At 37.7% G+C, this 27,195-nt stretch overlaps 1 protein-coding gene and 1 long non-coding RNA gene across 2 annotated transcripts in view; one reads left to right on the top strand and one right to left on the bottom strand.

Moving 5' to 3' along the window:
• dapk1 (death-associated protein kinase 1) overlaps positions 1-17,203 on the bottom strand; it is a 54,682-nt gene extending 37,479 nt beyond the window's left edge. The window contains exons 1-2 of the mRNA XM_043245079.1: positions 17,047-17,203; positions 16,316-16,476 (exon numbers count right to left, since the gene is read on the bottom strand). Coding sequence (XP_043101014.1) covers positions 16,316-16,377 — 62 coding nt within the window. The 5' untranslated portion in view covers positions 16,378-16,476; positions 17,047-17,203. The remainder of the gene's footprint in view (positions 1-16,315; positions 16,477-17,046) is intronic.
• Positions 1-27,195, top strand: part of LOC122349160 — a 53,392-nt gene that overhangs the window by 10,599 nt on the left and 15,598 nt on the right. The gene's annotated exons all lie outside the window — the stretch shown is intronic.

Raw genomic sequence — 27,195 nt, 5'->3', positions numbered from 1 at the left:
AAGAAACCCCACATGCTTTAAATGCAAGTTACACTCCCGTACAACCTCAATGAGGCAAAATAACCTATCATTAATAATGACTTAATTTGCATGTTTATAACTAAAGGACACATCAAAAAATTATGCAAACAAAGAGGGCCGGCAGCTCAAGTTTTTACTCCCAGACACACTACTGCAAGGGATCATGTTGTTCTTTGTTACTTCTTTGCAAAAAAAGCCTTCCAACTTTTGCAGTGAAACTTGAGCCAGGTTGTGGAGGAGGGCTGGAGGGAGGGATGTGAACAGCCTCTGTTTCCCTTTTGCGTCCTGTTTTCTGTGTACCTATCGCAGTCCAGGCCCCGACTGAATAGATCTTTAGGCCGAAGGAAAGCCAAGAGAGAGATTTGCATTACTCAACCCACACGGGGTTGTTATGCTGATCTGGAAAACCTCATTTGAAGAGCGTGTGTTTGATTCAGCACCACATTTATATGATTTCAGGAACATATCTCGTCCATGCCTTTATTAGAAGGCTTAAATATTAAGTGCTATCGGCATTTAAGATGAGAAGCATGCAAATTCTCACAGCATCATTACACTATTTCCAATCCAGCGCGTATATTATAATTTGTTCTAACGTGATACATTACTAAAAATGACTAAAACAAAGGCATATACACCTAAATACATTACATATTAAATGAACATAATGCATAATCTTGCAATAACTCAAATTAAAGTCATTTAATTTCAGGATGAAATGAATTGTTTGTAGGTGCCATCTTCTGGATACTCAATACATCTGTAGTACAAAGTAATTTGGGGTTATGATGAATTCACATTTTGTATAAAATTAACCTTTAAGTTCAAGTAAGGTTGGAGGTCTTCTTGTCAGATAGGAAGCCCTTATTGTGTGGCAACAGGTTGAGAATGAGCATGAAAGAGCAGAAAGAAGGCAGGTAAGAAACTGTCAAAAAAATGAGAGATTCTTCACTAAGCGGTTGGTTCCTAATGAAAACACAATGCCAGGTGCACTCAGTACCATTAGCGTAACACACACGGACAGTCCTAACCAGCCGGCACTGCTCTGGATGAATATTTAAGTGGTTTAGCGCGATCTGAATACAGATTCCTTGTGCCTGAGCAAGCTTTTCCCAGGCAAGATTTGAATGTCATTGTCAAAATGCTCAGCATTAGCCTGACCTTGTGTCATGGCAAAATCACCCATATTACTGCCAAGAAGTAATGAACATAGGCGACTGATGAACAGGGGACTTAATCAAATGCCACTATCTTCAGGGCTTGTTCTTTTTTTTTTTGGTTTAACCATTGTACATTTCGTCTTTTCTTCTATTTAATGGATTTTCTTCCAAATGACGCTCCCTCCTGTGTGCAGCTGAACACCAGTCCAGGTTGCCATTAGGATTCAGAGCACCTTTGCTGTGCTGCACAGCCATTATGCAGCACTTCATCCACAGAGACACACAGATGTCTCATCTATTGCTGACCAAGGGAATATTTGTAAATGATATGTAAAGTAGATGCAGCATACATTATTGCTCTATTGCATATTTATACTAAAGTCACAATCCATAAAAGGCTGTTAATGTTAGATATTTTTGTCTTTAATTTATGGAAAGGCACATTCAGGGGACACCTTCACACTGCAGAAGAAAAATGTTTCGAAGCATTTAAAGGGTCACTCCACCCACAAAATTTACAAAAAAAAAAAAGTTCATTTTGGGGTGGAGCTCATGAGGCATAACACTTCGGTCATTATGTATTCCCCCTTTTGCAAAAATCAAACTTCTACGACTTGTACTACAATGTCAAGCACAATTTTCAGGGCATGATAATTCTGGTTTAAGATGACTTGAAATTCAGTGTCAGTATTATCTTATAAAGCTTTTTCTATACTTTTGCGGCTTGACAGCTATTTTCATTGTATGGAAGACAGAAGCATAAACATTCTGCTAAATATCTTTTATTGTGTTCCACAGAAGAACGTAATATAGCTTTAGTAAGTAAATAAATTAGTAAGCAAATTATTTTTTTATTTTTGAATGAATTATCAGTTTAATATAGGCAAGTTCTGTTCATATGCAGTAGTTATGCAAGTAATAAGCCAGCCAGTCAGTGACTTCATCATGTTTTTTTAAGCAACCTTATGAAAAGGCTTCCAAGGCACAATGACATCAAGGCAAATGATGTAAAACTAATTTAAGTGAGCATTCACTGAGAACTGAGATAAATATTTAAAGGCTTAGATGGTTATTTCTTGGTTGAACTTTTATAAATTAAATTTACTTTCCTTCAGGTGTCATTTATGTTGACGTTAAACAAAAATAGAAATCTAAACTTCCTTCCATTATTTGAAAGTTCTTGCACATACGTGTCGATTGATTCTACTTAAAAAGAAAAAAAAAAGGAAAAAATACCTGCTTGAGGTCTAAGACTGTCACTGATTGAAGATCTCTAGTAAGAGACCTCAGATGAGTCGCCCTCCTGCTGTTCTTAGACCAGGCTCAGTGAAGCAATATGAGAAAAACGCAGCTGGAGGGCAGAAGATAGCCATCCTTCTAATCTTTGTCCCCAATCCTGCTGTAATCCACATCAAAAAGAGTGATGGGCCCATCAAAACACTTTAATACCAGAGAAAATGTCAGCGTGCCGCGAACAGTGACCTTTGAACCCATTACTCAGCTTCATCCCTGACTGGTGACTTCTCTGCATGCGCCAAAGAGGAAATACTAGAAGACCAAGCCACTTTGCACTGGGACCAACAATTAATTGTCCGTCTTATTGAAGCCATGAGAAATGCACAAAAGTAAATCCTAAACACTGAATGAAATTCATTCGCTACTCAGTGACTGGAGATTGTGGCTCAGAAAAGTGCACAATGAGACAGCTGTCAACACTTTTTAAAATGCAGAGTGTACACATTGTCGATTACGAAAAAGGACCAATTTTGCACGCTAGCTTGCTCATTTGAGCGGGAAATTGAAAAAGCCAAAGGAGAACAAGGAAGCAGAAAAAAAGACACGAATTCAAGAAACAGTTCCTCTTTTCATGTTCAGAATAACACACATCAATATATTACAGACGCTGAGTATTGTATTCCTCTAAAAAAAAAAACAGCAGACCACCGACCTTGGAGCGAAACAAAGCTTGTACAATTCGCAAGAGAGATCTGCGAGGCTTACCGGAAATAAAAAGATAATGAACCTTGGCGGTGAAGAATTTTTCACCTGCAAAATCAAGACACGAAGTGGGGCTGCTGGATTTTTCCAGCTCTGGTTTCATTCCCTATGGTCTCACCTCAAGGAGTCATTGTCAGGTTGCTCAGGGAATGTGTTTACTCCCATTTTGCTCCCATCAGTATGTTTACCCTGTGAGATGTTTCACCTGGTGCCAAACCAGCGTCATGCAAGCTCAGAATAGAAGCAGTGAGATGAACGAGGTCTCAAAGGCCTCCATCCACATCTGTGAGAGAAAAGATCCAACCAAAGGTTTCAACTCTGTTGGGATCCAACAACCAAAGATCTGAAATTCTCAGGAATTATACCATTTAAAAATAAGAACTGCAACACAGAACTTGTTAATTGCAGTTTTTAACAGAATATGAAACAATTCAAATAAGGTCAGAGGTGAACAATTAATATAATCAAAACACATTTTGCTTACACAACTTACGGTTTTATTTATTCATTTTCATTAAATGTTTGGTATTCAGTGTCTCTAAAAATGTTGAAACAATTTATTTACAAATAGTATTAAAGTAACTATTAAAAAAACATTATTTATAAATACAAAATTTAAATATAAATATATTAATAAACTTAATACTTATTTTGCTTTTAATTATACTTCATTATGTTACCAGAAAAAGGTTAAATATTAAAGTATTAGGTTAATTAAGGTTAATTAGTTAAATATAACAAATATATGTAAATGAATTTTGATACAGGAATGAAAAACCTGCTCATCATTGTATTCAAGTCAAAGTATGTATACGTTTACTTTTGAAGTATTTCTGGATAAATTAATAGATAAAACACAGGTCACTGACCCATAAACAAAAGACTCACATGAACACTATAGTGTACATTTCAGATTGGCCTGTGACTTGGTCTGATAATAACTACTCTGTATAATCATGTCGTCTGGGTTTCGACCCCTGCAAGCTTTATGACAAAGCAGCTTTTGTGCCGGCCCACCATTGGCTCGTCAGGCTGTTCGGTGGGGTGCCTGACTGGTTAGCACAACACTGGCCTTGAGATTGCTTTCAACAACCCCCATATTATTACACCCAAAGAGCGCCACGATAAGAGTGCCTCATAACTTAAGCCGGCCTGATCCATAAACAATTTTGGATTCTGAAAGCACCACAGTATCGGGATTACCATACGTTTTATCCCCACCATTTATTGAAAGCCTGAACTTTTGAACCTCTGACTAAGAGAGAGACACCTGGGAATATGGAGCTCTTTCAGCTTACCCTCATTTCCTCTCACTTCCTCATGTCTCCAGTCCAAGCTGTTCTTTTGAAAGACAAAGTTGCCTCCTGGCAGCAGATCCTAGAGCAGCCAGCGTTTCTGCCAAACATCTACTTTTTGAACCATCATAAAGGAACGGAGTGTAACTTGGTGTGCTTCAGATGGTGGGGCACAACATGAGCTGTGCTGACTGGCTGGTGCTTAATTAATTACAAAAGTTGTACACAGAGTAGATTGAGCATGAGTTGACTACTGAGGTGAAAACAGCATGAAAGTAACAAATGATGAAGGCACTGAGCCATTAAAGGCTGCCTGTGATTTGCCAGTATCATAGAAGGCCAATGAACTCAAACCTGCCACTCGTGTGCGCCACAAAAAAAAACTAGAGACGTGACTATTGATTCCAACAGAGCTTTCCATTAGCATGTTGATAAGTTGCCTTATTACTCCAGTCTTTGGTTTCTCATGTTGTTTCTATGATTTGGTGCAGAAACATTTTTTTCACAGTCAACGTTGAAACAGTTGTGCTGCTTAAAAGCGGTGATGCATTCACAGCATTTTCACAGTATATTTGTTTTTGCAAATATCTTTCAGCTATACACTTTAAAACACAGGAAAAACAGATCTCTCCCAGTTATTTAATATGCTATTTATAACGCCATTTATAGCATAATAATGCTATTGCTATTTACCACCAACTGAATCATAACAGTGATGGAACAGCTTATGCGTCTGTGCTGGTCGAAAACTAATTTTTTCACAACAAGTTAACAAATGAATAGAAATTACAGCATTGTGTGGCTTTTTTTTTTTTTTAAGCATCATTAATAATACAACCTTCCTCTAAACAACTTCAGTTTTCAGTATGATTTAATCAGCATTGTTATCCAACAACAACAACAACAACAAAGATTTTAGAAATGCTGACTACACACATACAAACTGTTTGGGCAGAGCAATGCGAATGCTGTCAGATCAATAGTGGAAAACAGCATGAAGATCACAGGCTGTAGGCCGGGCATTCTGCCAGTTTTCCAGGAACCAAAAGAACACTTTCATCGATAAAAGTTACATTTAGCAAATCCCTTTTATCACTGTAGACTCAATGTTTCCATCTCAACTTAAGAGTTGGGACCCAAACTTGGAATTAAAACGAACAAGGACAAAATCTGACTACATTTTCTGATTAAATTCTAAAGGGGTTGGTTCACACCAAAATGAAAGTTCTGTCATTAATTAGGCCTACTCATTACTCTCATGCTGTTCTAAATAAATAAGACTTTACGGACAAAAAGTATTCTTGTGCCTTCATAACATTATGATTGCACCACTGATGGACTATTTATTAATGTCCTTACCACATTTGGGCCTTAAACATGTCAGTTAGGGTAAATCTCCATCACCTTTTTTCAAATGGAGCGTCAGTTAATCAGTGATGGGAATAACCGTTGCTGACAATAAACTGTGGCGTTGCTATAATTTATTATAGGCTCAGTTAATCTTAATGGATGTGCAGTGTAACGTATCTGTATTTGACGTAAACTCTGGTGTGAAGGCGTATGGGTCGCACATGCAAAGAAAGATACAGAGCTAGAGAGTCTTACAAAAAACACACAATTTACAAGCTACACGTAAACCATATTCTTTGTTCTATTTTCCTGTTCCTTCCTAGTTCCTTTGGAATTATTCAGCTTTTCAGAACTGCCGGTTACTCTGGTAATGGTAATGCTCCATTTGAAAACAGGTGATGGAGATTTACGGCTAATCAAAAGAACCAGCTTTACTGACAAGATGCGCATGAATACAGCATGCAATGTAAATCGCCCACTCCTAGTGTGACTTGCTGCTGTCTATGCAGAAAGCTCTCGGATTTAATCTTAGATTTAAAAATATATAACAGCTTTTTTTTGGTAAACTATAGCATAATCGGTGTAATGCAATGCCTAATATGTCAAGTTAATAAATTGGCTTTAAATCTCAAAATACAGCAATCCACTTTTCCACCGCTGAACTGAGTTTTGTTTGGGTCAGAGAATAGTCTGCTGGAAGGAATCTGACAGAGTCTGAACTGACTTTTCTAGTCTGCTGATCAAGTCCAAGTGTAATTAAATAAACCTTGTTTGTGTCGTCCCACGCAATTAAACGTGGACTGAAATTCGGAGAGTTTTTAGACTGCAACGCATACACGCTGCACAAAAAAAAACAACAACAACCTACTCTCTGAATATTTCTCAGCACTTCTCAGACCAGAAGTATCAACTATCAAAGCATGTCTGGTGCTGGCTTACTCATATATTGCTAAATGGCAATGGTGGGCATAGATCTATATATCTTAACACAAGAATTAAGCCCGTTCAGATGCGCATAATTTGAAATGATTGTGTGTGTATGTGAGTCAGTCATATACTGGTTCATTAGTGAAAAATGAATGTGGGTGGACAGTTCAGAGAGAACAGAGCCCACTAATCTTTAGCGCCCAAACTGCACACGTTATGCAATATCTCTTAGTGCTGTAGTGCCACACAGAAGTAACCAAGGAAACAGAGCTGTGGTTGGAGTAGAGCTGACACACCGTTTGAACGGAAGATATTAGGGGTTTAGAGGAACATTGTCTGGGTTTGTGTGTGTACAATCTGCAGGAGCTCATAAGCAATCCTTCTCAGAGACAGGTAACACTTAGATTAATGTTTGCTTGTCAGTGCGCACTGCATGCTCTGCTTAACATCCACACAAAAGCCACATAACATCATATTTTTACCTGTAGTTTTAACTATTTCTATAAAGTTCTTCAACAAAACCATGCCTACACTGGACACGTCACAACTGTTCAATGACAAGACAAGTCAACTCAGGGCTTTTTTTTTCAGGAAAATTGCTGAATTTTGAATTTGATTTGGAAAACAAAATTTCATTACTAATAGATTATTTTCAACCAAAATACACTAGTATAAAACAGTGTACATATAAAAAGTATATACATTTAAATTATATCATTAGGATCGGTTCAACTGTGTACACTGACTATACACACACACACAATATATATATATATGTGTGTGTGTGTGTGTGTGTGTGTGTGTGTTGTGGATTGAGAAGAAGAGTGGCTGAAGCATAAAAAAAATATTGTCTGTCAACTTAAGGAGTGTTACAACCTTTGTAGACATAGTGTAAGCTTCACAGCTCTGTTGTTTATTGAAACAAACTTTTCAGAGGAAGTAAAGCAAACACATTCCCGCACAAGGAGAAACAAAAGGTCAACGCCATGCAAAAACTCTTTGCGCCTTTAAAGGACTAATGTCTTTTTTTTACCGTTTATTACACAATGAGGTGAAGTGTTCACCCTCTTCTGAAGATATTTTAACCAGATCCAGACTAAAAACTCACCCAAACTCTTAAACGGACTTCTTACACTGTGCTTACTTGTGGGTTATAGATTACTCGGGGTACCGAAACCCTGACCTGGTGCTGGGTTTGCATGTTTTTTGTGATGTAAACCCTGAACTGCAGTGACAAACTTGAGCTTTGTGAAACAATGTTATGGCTAGATGCTAGACACACAGTTATGAGCCTTATACATGAAGTACAGTTAGAGAGTCAAAGAAACATCACGCATATAAACCGTCGATTCAGCATTTGAGGGGGAAAATGTCAAATTGTGATGAAAACAGGAATTGGAAAAACAAACAAAAAAAACTTCAGAAAGAAAATAGTATTTTATATAGAAAGAACTATTATTTGTATTCATCAAAGATACATTAAACTGCTACAAAATATTTGTAAAAAAATATTGTTCTTTTTCCTGAATCGAGGAATTAATTACATCAAATATATTGAAAAAATATATTGAAATATTAAAATAGAAAAACATGATTTAAACATTATTTTAAAATTGTTAAAACATTATTTTATTTAAAAAAATATTTAATAAATTATTATTTTCCCCTTTTTATGGAAATTTTGGGATACTGCATAAATAAAGCTGGATGGAAAAGCCAAAATGCTCATAAATTTTGAAAATGTGCATAAAACTTTATTCGTATCCAACAGAAATCATGTGCATGAACTATGATGGAACACTTTTACTAAATAAATTGCTTCATTATGTATCAAAAAACAACAGACCAACCAACAATCTGAAATGCTAGCTTCGTCCAAACGCTTTGTTATAATTAACTCTCAAAATGTCTTTCCCAAACAACAGGCTCCAAGAATAAGATAACATGACCATGTGCTCTCTGAAGCTCATAATTTACTGTATACAAAAATTATTTTGTGCCTTCTCCGCATAAGGTAATCACGAAGTGATGATTTTGTTATAATTCTGAGCATAAGTTTGATTCATAACTTTGGACGGAAACAGCTTGCGTTTACCGCATTTTGATCAAATTTTAAACACTTTTAAAAACTTTTTTTTTTAATTTTTTAGTTGTCTAGGGCTGTCATGAAAGACACCTATTTCAGCAATATCCGAAATCAGTAACAGAAGGTCAGATAACAGCATCATTTTTATGATGGGCATTCAAAATGCAAAACAAAACCAAAAAAAACAAAACAGAGAACCTACAGAACACCACGTCATTTCTCTTTGATTTGTGATGAAAGGCATCTGACATGTCAGTGGAATGTAATTTTGTCCTTTCCAAAGGATTTAATGACACAAAGCACACACTTTGTGAGGAGACACCGGAGGCAAATGCGTACGACCGGGTCTGAAGTAGCCATTACTCCTCTTGAGGACTCAAAATCCGGCTCAAACACAAGCTTGCATTTGTAATTCAATCAAAACGGTGTAACCAATCAGAAAATCAGCATTGTCCGATTAATTGGCCTTCTCCCATGAGCATGAAGGACTTCTTCTCTTTGTGTCACGCACTCAGTCAATCAGAACTTGTTTGGGGAAGCGTCGCTAATGGAGAAAGCCCTACAGATGACCGAGCCTAACTGATAGCTACGCCTGGAAAGAACCGGAGAAATGGGTGGTTCCCATAGCAACCCAGGGGAGGAGACTTGAAGTCTGCTGTAGGCCTTATCTTCCAAATGCCCTAATGTAGACAGAAACTGACATTCACCGGGTTTCGATGAGTACTGCTCACTGTCAAAACTTTGAGTGTTGAAAGCTCATTCTACCGCTTCGGTATTGACGTCTTAACAGAGGATACTGAGGATACAGAAGCTCAGCCCCCTTCATAAAAGAACAATCATGACGAAAATAAGAAAGCTTTTAGGAATGTGATTAGCCAGCATTAACTACTCTGGACTAGCTTCAAGGAGCAATATTAAAACAACTATGACAAAGTATCTCTTGTCGATTTAAATAGGGTCAAATACTTTGAATAAAGTGAATTTTTTTTTTTAAAAGATGCAAGCAAAATGAACAACAAGGCAATGACAAAGGCTTACAAGATATGAAGAAAAGCACTTGATAGCCAGCACAGGGAGTCTGAATTCCTTCCACGACATCACTTCGCCAGTAGCTTAGCAACAGCATTAACAGTGCTGCTGCTTTGAGATCTGTGACAAGAATTCATAACATGTTCACACAAATTTAATGCTGAATATTAACAAATGTGCCTGAGGAAATGCTGTTTCACAGCTCTCGGTCAAGCCACCTTTTAACTACCAAGATGCAGCAGTAGTTTGCTATTAAGAATCGTGATTCAGGAGGGGAATTCCCATTATTCATATTCATATGCTAACGCTTGACATTAAATAGCCCCATCATGGCTGATGCGTGCAATCATTATGGCGCCTGCATCATAAAACCGGGCCCTGATGAATGAAAAAGCGTTGGCTGTGCAAATGAAGTCGATTAATCGACTATGGATCACTGTAGCAACACTTCCTGGTCTCTGCAAGGGGTCTCCTGTGTGTATGACAACACCGTGGGACATTAACTCTTGCAATAAAACAGAATTTAACGGTGAATTAGAATTATACCCAAAGTGGCAACAACTCTAGCAGGTGGTTAGAATATAAGAAAATCACGATGAATCGTTTTAAAATGTAAATAAGGCCACGTTATACTTATTATGATATAGGAACTGTTACAATTAGGACATATAAACATATAAATAACAAAACAAGACACTGATGCCTCACAGGATTAAATGAGTTCAATTCAATTGTTATTAAGTTTTAAATATTATAATCTCACAGTCCACGCAAGTCAGCTGTCAAAGGAGTGGCACAAAAAGTGGACAGGTTGCTATGTACACATATTTAATTGTGTATAAACACTTGTCAATGCAGGCCACCAGCTGTGTGCATTAACTGTCCTCCGTGTCCCAGCTCACCGCATTCTCCTGTTGACCAGGTTTCTGTTAATCACAGGAAACAAGAACCAGACACAAGTAAGGTGGTCTATAATGCCTGGAGAAATCTATCCGTTTAGCATTATCATTCATCTGTGGTAGTTGCTCAGCTGTCACAGGAAGCAAATCTGTAAGTGCTGGAAACGCTATGGGACTTTTCACACAAGCCACAAATTAGGAAAATTACGTTGGCTGGTTAATGGTACTGGAAAAATGCATTGTTTACTAGTGAATCAGACTATCCTGAGCTGATGTAAAGTCTATTTTAAGAGTTTAAGAAAATTTTATAGGCAAAAACTATCTATCACAAGCAAGGTCGACTAGAGTTGTGTCGATAGAGATTTCGACAGAGATTTCAACTGTAGCTGAAGTCTTTGACAATATCATGATAACGATGATGATGCTGATCATTATTATTACCATTATCATCAACATCATCAGAATAATATTATTGTCTAATTAATATTCGGGCCTATTTATGCCATAGTTTTTTTCTTTTACTTTTTTTTTTTACAGTGATGCACATTATAATAATTCTAATAAACTAATGAATGCAATGGCCAATCAGAGGCGTTATGATAATTCACCTTAGTTCTCTCAGATTGAATTCTGCAAATTTATTTTTAGAAAGTACATTTACATCACGCTAGACTGAAGTTTGTGATGTTCTTTGATAATATAACGCTCTTTGCGTCAATTTTTTGTAGCTGCTGTTTAAATACCTGAGGATATATAAGCATTATAATTAGTAATTTACAATGTTTTATTAAAACGTTTGATCATGTTAAATACAAATTAAGTCACATTATAAATTTTTTATGACAAGACAACCTCATGCTACTTCACTAAAAACATGGAGGCCGTTTCTCAAACAGAAGGTTGCATCCTTTGGAGGTTGCATTTTTATGCTGCATACATCATCATAGAATATTAACAGTTACAAATTTATGACTCATGAATATAATGCTCATGAACTGAATGTTTAATTATACACAATATGTAGTTAATAGATTACACTATTATTAGGCTGCTTACCCTGGAGTTGGTTCACTCTCTGGCTATTAAACTATACAAGTAAATAATAAAATGAATTAACACGATGATATCTTGTATCAGCGATCCCAGAGGCTGATGATTGGAGCATATCTGCCCACACTTATGTCTACTGCAATATAATGCAGGATTGCAACGGAAAACAATAATCCAACAGCTACTGAATCTTTTGGTCAATAACTGATACAATTAGTAAAACCTAAATTGCAAATAATTACCCCCCAAAAAAAACAAAAAAAAAATCAACCATTTTGATTTAAGCAAGCATGCATCAGAATCCATTTAAAATGTAAAAAAAATTAAATATTAAAAATAAATAATTAAAAAAATGCCAGTAACTGTCATGCATGGTATTTATTGTGCATTCCCCATTTTGCAAGAAACTAATTGTAATTTGGCACAATACTATGCTGCTTTTGAATGGCCATCAATTAAGAAAGACACTTTATGTCCACAAAATTCTTTTCGTTAAAATAGTTAATTTACCTCACCAGAAGAAATGGGGGAAAAAAAAGTACCACGTTTTTGTCAATGACTAACAATGGTTGGTTCTTGGCACTGATTAACATGCTGTGGTCAGAAGTGGCCAGTTTAACCTTTGTACTATCCAGGAAGCCCAGTTAAGATGGTTCGTTTTGGATGCTGGGGGAGAATACGTTTCATATCCTCAAAAGCTGCATTCACCATGCCAAACAGAAAATGACAGACAGAGGGAAAAAACCTCTAACTTTCACTCTTGTCTTACACATGCATCACTGGTCAAGGCTAATACTTCACAGCGGGATTGTCTTACAGTGTACCATGACCCTCCCGGCACGCTCGCTCACAAATGCTCTTGATCTCATACACGTTCTCACACTCTCACCCCCACAGATCTCATTAGGCTTCACAAGAGACACCCAAACTTCACCCACTGAACACACAGATGGATGGCTAGCTACATTTACGCACTAGAGCACTCAGAATGACGCTATGTGCGCTTTCCATTCCAGCGGATATCTCCAGCATGATATACAGGTCTACAACTGTATAATGGTATAAATTTAAATTTATATCGTAATAAAATTACATTTTTATTATACATATTTTATACATGCGTGCACGCACATGCATAGAGCTGCAAACGATTATTCATGTTTTCAAAATAAAAGGTTAAGTCAGAATTTCTGTGGCAAAAATAAAGTAAATGTGCTAATCAAAGTAAAAACAAAACAAATGCCGATAAAATGGCACATGTAGGTAACATCTGACATGCTGTGTGTCTGGTACCACAGTTGTTGGGCAAAAAAAGTTAATATCCCGTACTGGTCAAACCTCAGCACCAGCACGCTCTGACACAATTCACTGGGGCACAAATATAGGTCAGCAACAAACAACTTGCATATTTTGCATATCATTACACAGGGTGTGGGGAAATTATTAAAGTGGTGCTCCTGAAAAAATTGCTTGGGATTTCAGCTTTTTGGACGAGTCTCATTAGCATCAGGGTCAGGGTAATAAGTTCTCCGGAGCACACTCTTCAAAAAGCAGTGCCTCCTGAAGTGATAGCGAGATCCAGCAAAAAGCCGCTCCTCCCCTTTCACACACACAGCCAGAGCAAACAGACACAAAGGGGAACCAATTAGTGGCAGGACAGACCGGGAGCAGCCAAGCTTATATTCGGTCTAGGAGACTTAATGCAATAGAGGAACACAGATATCATTGAACTGAGAAACGAGATGAGCTCCTTATTGGTTGGGAATTCATATTATCTTTTAGCATTAGTGCTATAGCTGACGCTCATCTTCTTAGAGTGGGTTAAAAATGATCCATATTGCATGAAGCAGACAAGCGGACTCCTTTTCAAAAGTGGTTCGGTGATGTGTGATGTGCTTGAAATATTGTAAAGCACATATAGTTGTGAGGGTAGAACTGAAATGCTTATATGTGTAGCTTTATTTCAATCAAGTCATTTTTAACACTTTAACGACTGTAACCCTGATGAGCAGGAATTTGGGAAACACATCTGAAATTTAAGTTCAGCGGCATTATTGGAGTAAAAACGACACACTTCACCTTTTAGTTACGGCAGCTCATAGTGTTAATCCATGAAAAGCAATGCCAGCCAGCCCCAATCAAATTTAGCCAACAGGCTGCTTGCTCCTCCTACTCTGAGGAGGACCACCCGGAGCAGTTCCCATCAGAATAAAGAAACCTCCTACAGCGTCCGTGGGCTGGAGCCTCATAAGCCCCATGAAGAGGGCCTGTGTGTTTAACCTTACAGCCCGAGTAGCATCCAAGCACCGTCTGATCCAGGGTTTTTTAATGCTTCGGTGCTGGGGGGTACGCTTAAGCATTGTGACGAGGCATCAAAGCTAAGCACTGAATATTGAGAAAGGTAAAGAAATTAATGGCTGAATTGCGAACACTGAATAGTGTTGATTCTGAGGTTTTGTTCTGTGGGGGAGGGAAGGAGTACTTATAATGTGCTGGTGGGCTTCACTGATTGGTGGTCCCATTGTTTTATGTCAGACTCTTTTTTTTTTCTTCATTTGTTTAAGAAAACTTTAACCCATTCATTGCTTAATGTCAATAGTGGGATTGGTAACTCACGAGAGTCGGTATAGTTGTCATGGTGAGACCATAATATTCAAATGTTTTGTCTTCAATACTATTCAAATAATTTTGAATATGTAAAATGCCATATTACAAGTGAATAAAACCCCCCCCCAAAAAACAAATTATTTAAAGTGTGTTCTCAATTAAACATTTAAATTCTAATGATTACCAATAAATAAAAGGACAGATCATGCATATTTAAATAGTTGAAACACGTAACTGTCAATTAAAACCTGTCCAGACTTCAAATCAATACTCATAAATATGCAAATTAACTATTTTACAAATAACCAATCTCAGATGCAAGGATCCTTAAGTGAAAAATAACACTGCTTCCTGTCTTCTAAAAACAGTTTAATTCAGCAATAATTGCAGTAAGCTAGTAAGCTTAGCAGTCATTGAGTCAATTATGTAATCAAAATGACCGAAAGATGCTGTCATCCCTCAGGAGCCAATGACAACAACATCTTCAACATTCGTTTCAAAGTCCATTATGCAATCAATTTTCCTGAGCGTGAGCGATGCATCGGCATCCTATAGGCTGTTACGTGAGCACTAGCACATGAAATATTTTTCTTAAAAACAAAAGAGCCCGATTTCCCACAACCCACACAAGTAGCAGACTCATCCCTATCTGCGTGGTGATTTATCGCCCACACATACAGCAGTCAATGGGAATCCGAGAAACTGCATTCTCATGAAAACCAGTTCAAAAGAACATCCATCTCCTGACCACCAGTGATGAAATGTTACATATAACAGTACACAGCCGATAGATACTTCCAGAGTTGAAGGACCACCGCAAACTCACTGTGTTTTTTGCAAAGTGTAAAGAGGCGGTAACAAAAAAATTAAAAGCGTGTGAAAAGCGGATTTCACAAAGTAGTCTTTTTTTTTTAATAAAAAACATGAACTCCACAAATAAGTAATAATTCCGAAATGTTCAATAGTACAATAAGACCAATAGCCGGCAAATTGAAATCAATTGCTGACTGGATGTCTTTAACAGCCAAATTATAGAATCAAAAACGTAATTGTCGTGGCATCGCAACATAACAGACTAACCCAATTTATCATGATCATACTGTCAAGTGGGACTCCCAGAAGAGAAATCCGCACAGCAGACCTTCACAGCCATCTGAACCCCATTAATCAATAAATGCCATTGAAGATCATTTCAGCTAGGAATGCATGAACATGTGTCTAGAGTAAAACCAGTCATATTCCCAACTGAAGGAGGGTTTGGGGCAGCCAATAATGAGTTGAGACCAGCCTGGCAACAACTCCTGTCTTTATATTAGGTTTTCCAGTACTGTGGACGTACCATAGTACAGCGATTGTGACATTAAAGATATATATCACAATGGTAACTGCAGCTTAATCTACTTCGAAGAATACCATACTACCACGCCGTGAAAACCTAAAGTAATACCACGGTTCTTCTACGTGCTTTTTACTACCCCAAGAGACATATGCACCACATTATATCTTAAAGACGACTTATGCAGATTATACAGCATTAGATAGTGTATTCAATACTTCACGCTTCAAAAAATGGAATATAAGGTTCCAAAAAGAACATTTAACATCAATGGGATATTTCTATTACTTTAAAATTGTTCTTTGTAGAAAAAGTCAGTTTATTGAAATTTTAAGAATTGTCCTTTTTGGTTCCCTCTATGGCATCATTCCTTTCTGAACCATTATTTTGAATGAGTTGATAACAATAAAATAGCTGTTAAAGAAATACGCAAGGTGAATTCAGGTAAATGGGGACGCTTCCAATACCATTCAGATGTAATATAATTCCTCCAAACCAACTAACTGCATGAAATAAATTTCACCTCACGCCCAAAACCTGGTGAAACCATCACCTACCTCCCGAGCTCGTCTCCAATCTCGTAATAATCCTCCACATTCTCCTGGTTGAACACGGTCATGGTGCTCCTGGGCGCTTCCAGCTCTCCGGGATTCCCAAATCAGCAGCCCATCTCTGTCAACCTAATGACAGTTTGCGGCGAACCCCTCTCATATTCGCTCTGCGGAGAGAGAGAGAAAGAGAGAGAGAGAGCGAAAGAGAGAGAGAGATGCGTGAGGGCAAAGCGCGTGTCGTGCGTAAAAACGCTCCGTGTCTTCACGACTCGCATAAAATCCTCTTCAGAGACCCCCAGCACACTCACCGCATGTCAGCCGGTGTTTGTGTGCGCTCAGGCTGCTTTAACCTAGTGGACAGAAACTAGTCAAGCCCGCACGGGAGAAGGTAACAGTGGATTTGTTAAGGCGTCTACGGCGCTTGGCGTTGCCAAGTGAACAGCGCTGCTTGATGTGTGTGTGTGTGTGTGTGTGTGTGTGTGAGGAACTGCTCGTGATCATACGTAACCCCCGTGTTCACTCACCAGGGCAAGATAACCGAATTACACTGAGAAGTTGGCGGTTGACACCTCACGTTAACTGCCACTGTTTCGTTAAACCTACGCCCTCCCTTGTAGCTTTCATATCGTTAGAAAAACCTGGTGTATTCCTTCATTACTCGCACGGTCTAACAGTATAGCATGCTCTGACCGGTAACGTGCTCATTACTTCGATAAAAGCGACTAAAAGTAGCTTACCTTTATGCTTCCATCGTTGTCAACGTCCAGGCGGCAGGTACGATCCGGTATGAAGCGATAAAACAGCATACCCTTCACGCGAGACATGGAAGTGTTCTGTTGCAGGAAATGGGAGGATTGTAACAATGTAGATGGTGCGGGGCTCTGGGTAATGAGACCGCCGGCAGTCCGCCTGAGGGGGGCGCTGTGGAGAGACGCTCATTAGAAGCAGAATTATAGTCTAGACATTTTCATCAATATTCTACAGATGTGTTAAAATGTAAGGCCGAAATCTATCTATCTATCTATCTATCTATCTATCTATCTATCTATCTATCTATCTATCTATCTATCTATCTATCTATCTGTGTGTATGTCTGACTGTCTGTCTGTCTATCCATTGATCTGTCCGCCTGTAAATCCAAACGTTTTCCGCATAAACGCTAAGCATGGTTCTCTTAAAACATATATTGTACACTTGATAATGCTCCCTGTTCTGCGGCAATTATTCTCTAACGAATGCTAAGTCTCATTACGCATTTAAAAAAAAAATTTACTTATAAATTGATTAGATATAAATACCTGTAAAAATGGTATAATCTGTATTATATTATTATTTTAAAGCGCTATTTTTCTATAATGGCTGACTATTTGCAGATTAAATAATACACTAGCTCCATCTACTGGAACAGTTACGGCCTGCAATGCAGATGGTGCTGATTTCCACGGGCATTGTATTACAATATGTTATGTGGAACACCCCCCTGTATTCCTAGGTCAATATATTTTGTTGACCCTGGAACAACATTTGAATTAAAATGAAATAATATTAAATAATTAGTCTCGACCGTATCTGCACACCTAACCCCAACCTTACCCACGTCGAATGCCTAAAATCAGAGGAAATGACAGATGAACGCTGATGCACAAGCACCAAACACTGATTGTAAGCCCTATAAACTGGTTCTTCAAATCTGATTTGGTTAATCACAATGTTGTTCCAGGGTCAACAAAGATGTTGATCTAGGAATACGTCCCACTCAGTGAAATCAGGTTCTGCAGTGAACACCCCTTACGCAAATTAGCCATGGTTTTACTACAAATAAAAAATAAATAAAATGATACACCACAAACCATGGAAACCTCAAATTAACAGCGGCTCAGTTTAGTACAAAGGTGTGTTTTTCACACACACACACACACACACACACACACACACACACACACACACACACACACACACACACACAACAATGTGTTGAAATCAACATGCCTCACAGCCCATTGCTGACAGCAGATCGTTGGTGTTATTCTTTATGTTTTGACTGATGTCTGCCTTCAAGAAGTATTGATTAGCAAAGTGGTTATTATCATCCTTGCATTGATGGCATATGTTGCACAGACTTACTTATTATAGCAACTGTCAGGCTTGCACTGTCATAATAATTTGCCGTTTATGTTTGCTTGTTTATAGTCTCATGTAACTGACAGAACCGTGATCATAAGCTACAGCAACTTCTGCATATACATTATATATTTTACATTATTTTCGATAGTGAACCCATCTAGACAAAGATGTCAAAGATGGTGAAAACGGTGAAAAAGCGTTTAGTGCGCCATCTTGTGTCTAAAACGGTAAATCTTAAACGCTGCGTCTTAGACTATTTTGACCAAGCGTTAGACAGTTGAACAAAACATGCAAGTGAAAACAATTTTACATTTGTCCACCCTCTTTTGATATTAACATACACTAAATTAGAGATGACTGTCAGATTTGGCATCTCTCTCTCTCTTGTATTCTTAAACACGAGAGAGTTTTTAAACTTAACCATTTTTATTAAGTTTATGTTAACACAGTTTACTGTACACCAAGACAAATCTATAATCAAATCACTATTAGTTTATACAGTTTAGAAACTGAGATACGCACCAACCTGTTTTAAGCCCTGAATGTTGAAATGTTTGTCATATTTTCTGTGTGTAATATAAATTTTAAATATGCTGCTTGTAAAAGCTCTATAGCTATACATAGATCATACACGTACAATCTATTTATATATCTAGAAACATATGAATAACTGTTTATTTACTTTATTAACTTATTTCTCTTTATTTATTTTATTACATTGTGTAAATATATAATCATTTCGAACCTATTTTTGTTCGTTAGTCTTGATTCCTATAACAGTGCACGTTACTGAGGTACGCTGGAACTTTCTATTGAATGACAAATTTTGAAAAACAATATTCAAACAACATTATAATCCAATTCTAAACATTTTAAACGGTACAAAAAAAAAAAAAAAAAAGGTAACAGAAAAAAATGTTTGCGAAAAACCTTCGGACTTAAAATTTGACTAAAATATAGCCCTTGTGACAACTTTATATTTATGCTGTTGAGTCAGTGTCAGAGCACATGGTCAAGTGTGATTAGAGGGTGACAGAATGAGCTACATCATACCCTGAAGCTAAAGTGCTCCCCTGTCCTCTGCGCGGCCACCAGCGACCGTAAATCAGTGGTGTTTTCACAGCTGTTCACACACACGCAGGCTTTCACGAAGACAAGCAGGGCGACACGATCACGACCGCGAGGAAACACCCACGAGCGTCTGTACCTGCGCGTTTTATGTCCCTTAAGTTTATGTCTTTAATCTACGCCTCAGAGTTACACAAACAGCCGCGTCGACAGCCAAATGATAGGTGTAAACACGTCGGCTTTAACTTGTCCTTGTAAAATCCCAGTTACAGTATCTGTCAGTCTCTCTTTTCTTGCCACCGCGTTGAAGCCGCAGGCGTTTTTGTGGCTTTTGTTGACTGTTCGCACTGTTCACAAGCTCAACATCTTCACCTCGCGCAGAGACAGGAAGTCTCTTTAAAGGAGTGATTCAGGCCCCCGCAATAATAAAAATGATAGTAATAATACTTTTTCTTTTTCCACCCATTTATTTTAATAAACAGGCATGAGCTTGAAATGCGAGTGCCACCTGTTTACTCCTTAATGATCTGTTTTGTGCGCGATGGTGACGACTCGACGATGGAAAAAAGCATAACAACTGTTAAAACCTCATGACCTCACGCAGAAAGCATTAGTAGGAAAGTTTGAAACTGTGTATTTTTGTGGAAATGCCGTTGGTTGTGCTACCTTAGCTTTCCTCCGCAGTGTTTCAGATTAGGGTGTGGAGATGTGGAGGAACGCCAGGGCTGAACTCATCCAAGCTTTGACTGGGAACACATTTTCAATATGTTCAAGAATTTCATCTCATTTTTGCAGGCTCATTGCATCCCTTTCTTTTGAGAGAGGCCTTTAATAAATAAAGCACCTCCAGATTCCTTTTTTATTGTCTGGTGCTTTTCATTTCACGAGCATGTATTTGAAAAAAAAATAAAAATAAAAAAAGGTCCGGGCTGCCGTGCTTACATTACTGTCAAGTCAGCTTTATAGATTTACCTCTACACAAATTCCCAAATGTGCTCACGTGATCAACAGGTGTTAAAACGTGTCTTTGCTTTCATATGCGTGGAACTAAAATGGAGGAAATGAAAGGTTTTTTTTTAATAAGCAAAAAGAAGCCAAATCTTGAAAGCCTCTTTTCCAGCAGATTGACTCTGGAGATGTAGGTGCCCAGCAGGGATGTGGAAAAATCGAACACCTCCCCACTTGCTTCACTCCTACTTATATCCCCCATGGTGTTCCTGTCATGGGATAATGTGTTCCTCCCACCTCTCTCATTATGCCCACTTCACATGTCAACACACATTAGTGACAAGACAGACCCCTGACCACGCTTCCTAACGCAAAAATTAGGTGTTTACGTATTCTAAAGATCGCAAACCTTTGCGGTCACTGAGATTTTAAAATGTTACTGTAAGAAATATCTTATGCTCAAAAAGGCTCAAATGTATTTGATAAAAAGACGGCAAAATAGTAACATTGTTTAACCGGTTTCTATATTTAAATACATTTTAAAATACTATTCTCTGCGACAAAGCAGAATTTTTAGCAGTCGAACGGTTTTCAGAAATATTTAAATACATTTGGTGGAAAATGTTTTCTATTCATCAATGTAGAAACAGATGGCTACTTAAAGCAGAATTTTTGAATAGAATGCAGTCACTTTTGATCGGTTCTTCAGAAATCATTGAATGTGAAACATCGGAAACCCTTTACAATAACGTTCCATTTATTAACTAGTTACATTAACTAAAATAAACCACCAATTAAAATACATTCAATCAAATTCATGCATTTATTATTTAAGCAAATTCAAACAGTAGTTCATCTTAGTAGTTAAACTTTCAAGTGTTAATAAATTGTTATTTTGCAAAGTTTTAACGAACCTGAGCTGACATAAACTAAAAATTGACAGTTGTGAGTGCCAAAATAAAATGGCTAGCTTTGTCTTTCACTAAAAAGTCTACTATTTTTAGATCTATTTAGACCATCTTTAGCTGTATGTTTCTTCTTGATTCATACCGGAGGCTTTCTCCAGCCTGCGGTCAGCCCCGAGCACCACAGCCGGACCAGAGCCACAAGCTCATGTTTTCCTCCCAAACCTGGATTAATGAAGTCTGATCCCACAGCCACAGTTCAGCGAGCACACTGCTGGAGCAGTCCTGTACCTAATTAACTTCATTTTGCCTCTGTCAGTGATTCCAATGTGCAGGCGCAGCGTCAGGCCAAATAGGATCTGACATTGCTTTCATAAATTCTATAATCTACTTCAGTGAACACAATGCTACTTACAGAATCAGGCCCTGCATAACTCTGTTTCTGCCATTTGGGTTGAGGCAGGGTGAATGTCAACATCTGATACTCTTTTTTAAAAAGGAGAGAGTGGGGTAAGATGAACCATTTTTTTCTCAAGATGTGGCTAAGATGAGGCTAAAGTATCTAAAGTAAGGATGTTTCCTATCATTTTAAATGATCAGAAAGTATCTATAACAAAGAGTACTAAAAAAACAGAGTTTTCTAGTGGCTCGAATTTGCTCAATTTGTTAAAGGTAGCTGGTTGCATTTGAAAGAAAAAAAGCTAGCTAACCAATCCAGGCTAATATTTAGTTAAATGGTTTACATTTTATATGTTGCTAAATCACCTATTTGCTTTGATGTAACAGACATTACATCTGTTATTGCTTTGACAAGCAAAAATGATTTTAAAAGGGTTATATGATGATATTTTCCTTTTCTTTAGTGTGGTATGTAGCTGTTCGTGCACATATAAGGATTTATTTTATATAAAAGTAAAGGCTGATCCAGACAGGACAGGGCTAAAACGCTTCATTAAACACACCCCCACATATCCACATCAAAATGTGGTAATATTTGCATAAAACAGCCCAAACGGTCAGACAAAGAAAGCAACCGCAGGAGTGTTGATGCAGCCATGTCTGGGGATGTTGTGCGAAATCACTTTATTTGGCTTTCTGAGAGTACATGCAGTTAGGAATCATTAAGATTATTTACAACAGACAGTTTTGTTAACATAGAGAATACAAAATGGGTGAATTCCGACTTTTCTCGGACAGCATGGCGCGTCTGAATGAGCAAGTAGCTTATGTGTTGTTATGTGTTTAAGTATTTGCTATTGACTTTTCTAAAATGCAGTTGTATGTGTATGCGTGTTATGCGAAAGCGCCACTGGGTCACTCACATCACAGTGGTACAGTTATACTACAAATACATAAGAACGCTGTTAAGAAGTCTGTCACACAACTCAAGCTTGAACTAACGGTAAAAGTACTAAGCACACCATTAACTGTCTTTACATTTATTTTGAAAGCTGCACTCGTGATTATGAAAAGGCGCATTATTTTTTCGCTGTGTGTTTCTGGCATTTGGTCAGTCACAACGCACTAGCTCAGCTGGCCAATCAGAGCAGACTGTGCTTTGAACATGTGTCCAGCATGTCGACATATTCTTCAAAATAGCAAGTAAATGGGTGCCTTCCATTCCCCCCCACGTGTTTCTCCTTTTCACGGTCTGGCAGAGTTGATGGGTGTTTCTAAAACAGACGGTCACATGACAGCAAAAGTGAAAAGAGGTGGGTCAACTTTCCCACTGGCTCAACTTACCCCGCTCTCCCCTATAACCCATGATCGACTGAGGTTGACATGTGCTGTAAATTCAATTTGTCTGGTTAGCGAAGCTTCCTTATTGTGAATATGAGCGCTCATAACAGAAACTAATGATGTGGTTGCACTATTTCTGTGGTAGTTTTATCTGTTAATTAGTACTGAGCTATATGCACGGCAGTAATAGTACCACAAACTCTTCTGAAGTGAGTGCTATGTACACTACATGTCATGATGGCACATACTGCAAAGAAAGTTTGCCCGTCTCTAGGCAACGTCATATTTTCTCTAAGGAAATGTTTGAGCTCATATAAAAAAAGATTAAAAAGATTTAAACCATTAAGTAAGTCCTCAAACAGAAACCTAAACGAGTCAGTTTAACCCAGAGGTCACGAGTTTCTCTGTGAAAGCCATTTTGGTTTCCGAGCACTTCCCTTATGATCGTGAATGTTTCATTATTGCCATTATGCTGTAATATTTTAGGAGAATACATATTTATATTCCACTCGATTTGCTTGGTGTGCTTTGGCAGTGTGTCCCAATCAAGGGCCCTATTATTTCATGGGGTTTATCTCACCGCAGTGAGCATATCAAAGGAAAAACAAGAGAGCAAATTAACAGAAAGGTATTTAGCATCTAGCAGCGACCTAAATTTGAGATCAATTCATGAACCCGCAATACATAATTACGGATTTTATTGCTGCATAAACTATAATGTTGCCTTGTAATTTGATGGTTACACACATAGCAATTTGGAAACCTTAGCTATGCTTTGGCTTTGTTTGTTTGCGTATTTGTGTAACAAGTTCTGCTCCTCTGAAAATGCCAGTGTGTAATTTTCGCTGGGTGTGTGTTTTTTTTTTAATTTCCTTTAAAAAGGCACAGCCGCATGACACATGTGGGTTTGAGCAGTTGTGTTATCGACGTTCACCTCCAAGTGTTTACTGCACCGTAGAAGGTTGTAGTCGAAAAAGAGTGTCAGTATAATAGGTCTATCTGTGGAGGTGATCTTTCAGTGTTTTATCTGTCATCAGATTACTGTTTGAATGTAACGCTCAATGCATTCTGAATCCACTGCATTTAGTGAATTTTCTCATTGAGCGACAATCTTGAATTGTCTGACTTTTTTTGTAATGAACCCAAAAAATGGACTTTTTATATGGAATATTTCTTCCCAAAAATGAGAATGACTGAATATTTGTTTAATATATTACTCACATCCAAGCCATCCTAGGTGTATGTGACTTTCAGATGAACACAGTCAAGAGTTTTTAAAAAATGTATCCTGGCCCTTCCAAGCTAGGCAATGCCCGTGGATAGTGATCTGTAAATCGGATATATCTGCTGTGAAGCTAACCTATACTCCTTCGGCGGGTTATCACATGTCCTCTGAAGCAGATCGTTGGGATTTTGTAACAAAACATATTTTGATTCAGTGAAAAGACCTTTGAACTTTGAGTTGATGTAAGGGATATGTAACTGACTTTTTATGTTCATGGTTTAAAATAATGTGAATAAAAAACAAACCATTCTCGGATCCCAAGTTATTGTAAAAAGAGTTATTGTGTATTTATTTTTTGACATTATGTAGTTTGTTTCACTTTTTCTTGTGAGACGGAGCATGGGTAAGCAGTCATATCTCATAGTGTTAATTTAAAACAATAAGTCTCTAGATTTTGGTTAGGGTGAAGTTCAAAATATGGTCAAATTATGTTTGTTCAGTGCACAGTTTGTTCTGAGGTGTGGGAACAAAATCAGATGATTTGTCTTATGAGCGTGTTTTTCCCACTAAATTCAGCCCCACACCCCTCAGACAAGGTTGAAGCTGTACAGCAGCAATATGAAAAATACCTTGAGGACATACATTTTTTTATGAGTCTGGCGGTCAGTTTACTCAGAGTGTTATCCTTAGGTGCTCTATCATGATTACTATAAAATGAACATGACCAGACTGTTAGGGTTTGCTGTATTAACTTTACACGTCATTAGTTATAGACTTTTTTGTCTTTCTGCAATAAAGCATCTTGTTTTTGCAGTAAATTCTCCTCTCCTATTCATACAGAAGAAAACCCATTGTTATCATTTACTTCAAATTTTTATGAAGCTCTGCTGAACACAAAAAGCTTTGTGGGGAACCAAATAGCTGCTGGTCTCCACTGACTTTCTTTTTTTCTCCATGCTCTAGTCAGCTGGGACCAGCAACTGATGACATAAAGAAATTAAAATATCACCTTTTATGTTCAACAACTTAAAGGATTGTTCACCCAAACGTAAATGTTGTTCCAAACCGATAAGATATTCAAATTAAGATATTTTTTTTAAATCTGAGAACCTTCTGACCCTTCATAGACAGGATTGGTCCCAACCGCATTCAAGGTCCAGAAAGATACCAAGGCGTTCTTCTCTTCCCTAGCATCATTTTGGAGAGTAACCCAATGTATGAGGCTCTAAACAGGAGTAGAACTGTTAAATTAAGTTATTTTTTTATTATTTTTGTGCACAACAAATATTCTCATAGCTGCATAAAAGTACAATTGAACAACTGGTGGTTTATTCTGTCAGTATTCTTGCTAACTTTCTGGATCTCAACATGGCTATCCCTTTAAAGAGAAGCTGTGGGCCCCTCAGAGAGGTCATATTTATCAGGCCTGGGGACTTCAAGCTCCATCCTCATCAAACCCTCCTGGCACCGGGCAGCTGATGTTTCCTCCCAGTGGGGCTGCTATTCTTCATCAACCTATGCTCCAGTCGCAGTAATGGTCTTTAAGCGCAGCCTAATTATTGGTCTAATTGAGGTCTCCAGTGTGCACTGGATACATGTCTGAGCTTCTAAAAACGTTGCTGTAATTGCCTCAAAGGCGGGAAGAAAGTATAGAAGGAACATTGCGTATTAAAGATATGCATGTTTATACACATACAGTGGTGCCAAAAAGTATTTGCACACTTAAGACAAAATGATTGAAGTGTGGAAATTTCTGAGAGGCAGACTCAATAGACATTTACTGTGTGAGCACAATACATGATAATAAAGCAAACAGAGTCTATACTTATTTGACCAAATTAATATATCTGTGTTACAAGGAAAAACATGTTGAATGCCACAAGAGGGCGCTCTGAATAAACCATAGAGTTGAATGGGAGAGTTGAGCAATGAATCGGAGCAGTGCTGAGATTGCAAGAGTCCGGGTTATACCCAGTGCTTATTTATTGATTGATTGATTTATTAAAAACACTTTTCGTTAAAAGACAACTTTTTTCTTTCTTATTTGTGGCTAAATTAGAATGGGTGTGATTACAGCAAAACCATTAAATTAATAAATAATTCCTACAGTCATTTGGCAGTTTTTCTTCACATAGACATCACAGGAAGAGATCACAGATGTAGCACTAAGGGATCTAAGGGAATCAGCTGGTGTGGAGGAGTTATTCATTCACACTCTGACTGACAGGACTTCAGAGAGAACCTAAGCTTAAAATAATTTGCTCATGACATAGTTTGGCTTGGACAGCTGTTTTTCTATCCATTAGCTTCTCTGTTGTCAATCAAAATGTCAACACTAACAGAAAAAAAAAAAAAAAAAAAAAAAAAAAAAAAAAAAAAATATATATATATATATATATATATATATATAATAATGCAAATGAAATGAAAGGAATTAGTAACTTAAGGAAATAATAAAATTAAATTAAATGAGCACTTTGGCACTTGTTGGCTGTTGCATAATTACGTGGTCCTACTCAACCATTAAAATATAACAATAACAAATGAATACTAACAACAAAATAGCAAACCGACATTATCATTATCATACCAACATTAGGCGTAAGTGACATTTAACCAACTTTACAGGAGGGCCAAAACAAAAATGAACTGTACTTTGATACGAATTTCTGTACTGATTTTAATCGTTTATAACAAAAATTCATATACTCATGACTGGCAGTATAGTTTTGCCAGTCGAAAGAGCTCATTCAAAGCTTTCATTTGATATATATATACCCTGCACCTGACACATTAATGAGGCTCTGGAAATACCTCCTCTTCCTCCGCTCACATTTTCCGTGTCAAAGCCTAATCAGACCGGCTCACGCGGTCAG

This window comes from Puntigrus tetrazona, chromosome 7, assembly GCF_018831695.1.
Source record: "Puntigrus tetrazona isolate hp1 chromosome 7, ASM1883169v1, whole genome shotgun sequence".
NCBI lineage: Eukaryota > Metazoa > Chordata > Actinopteri > Cypriniformes > Cyprinidae > Puntigrus > Puntigrus tetrazona.
This window is presented reverse-complemented; position numbering and strand designations above follow the sequence as displayed.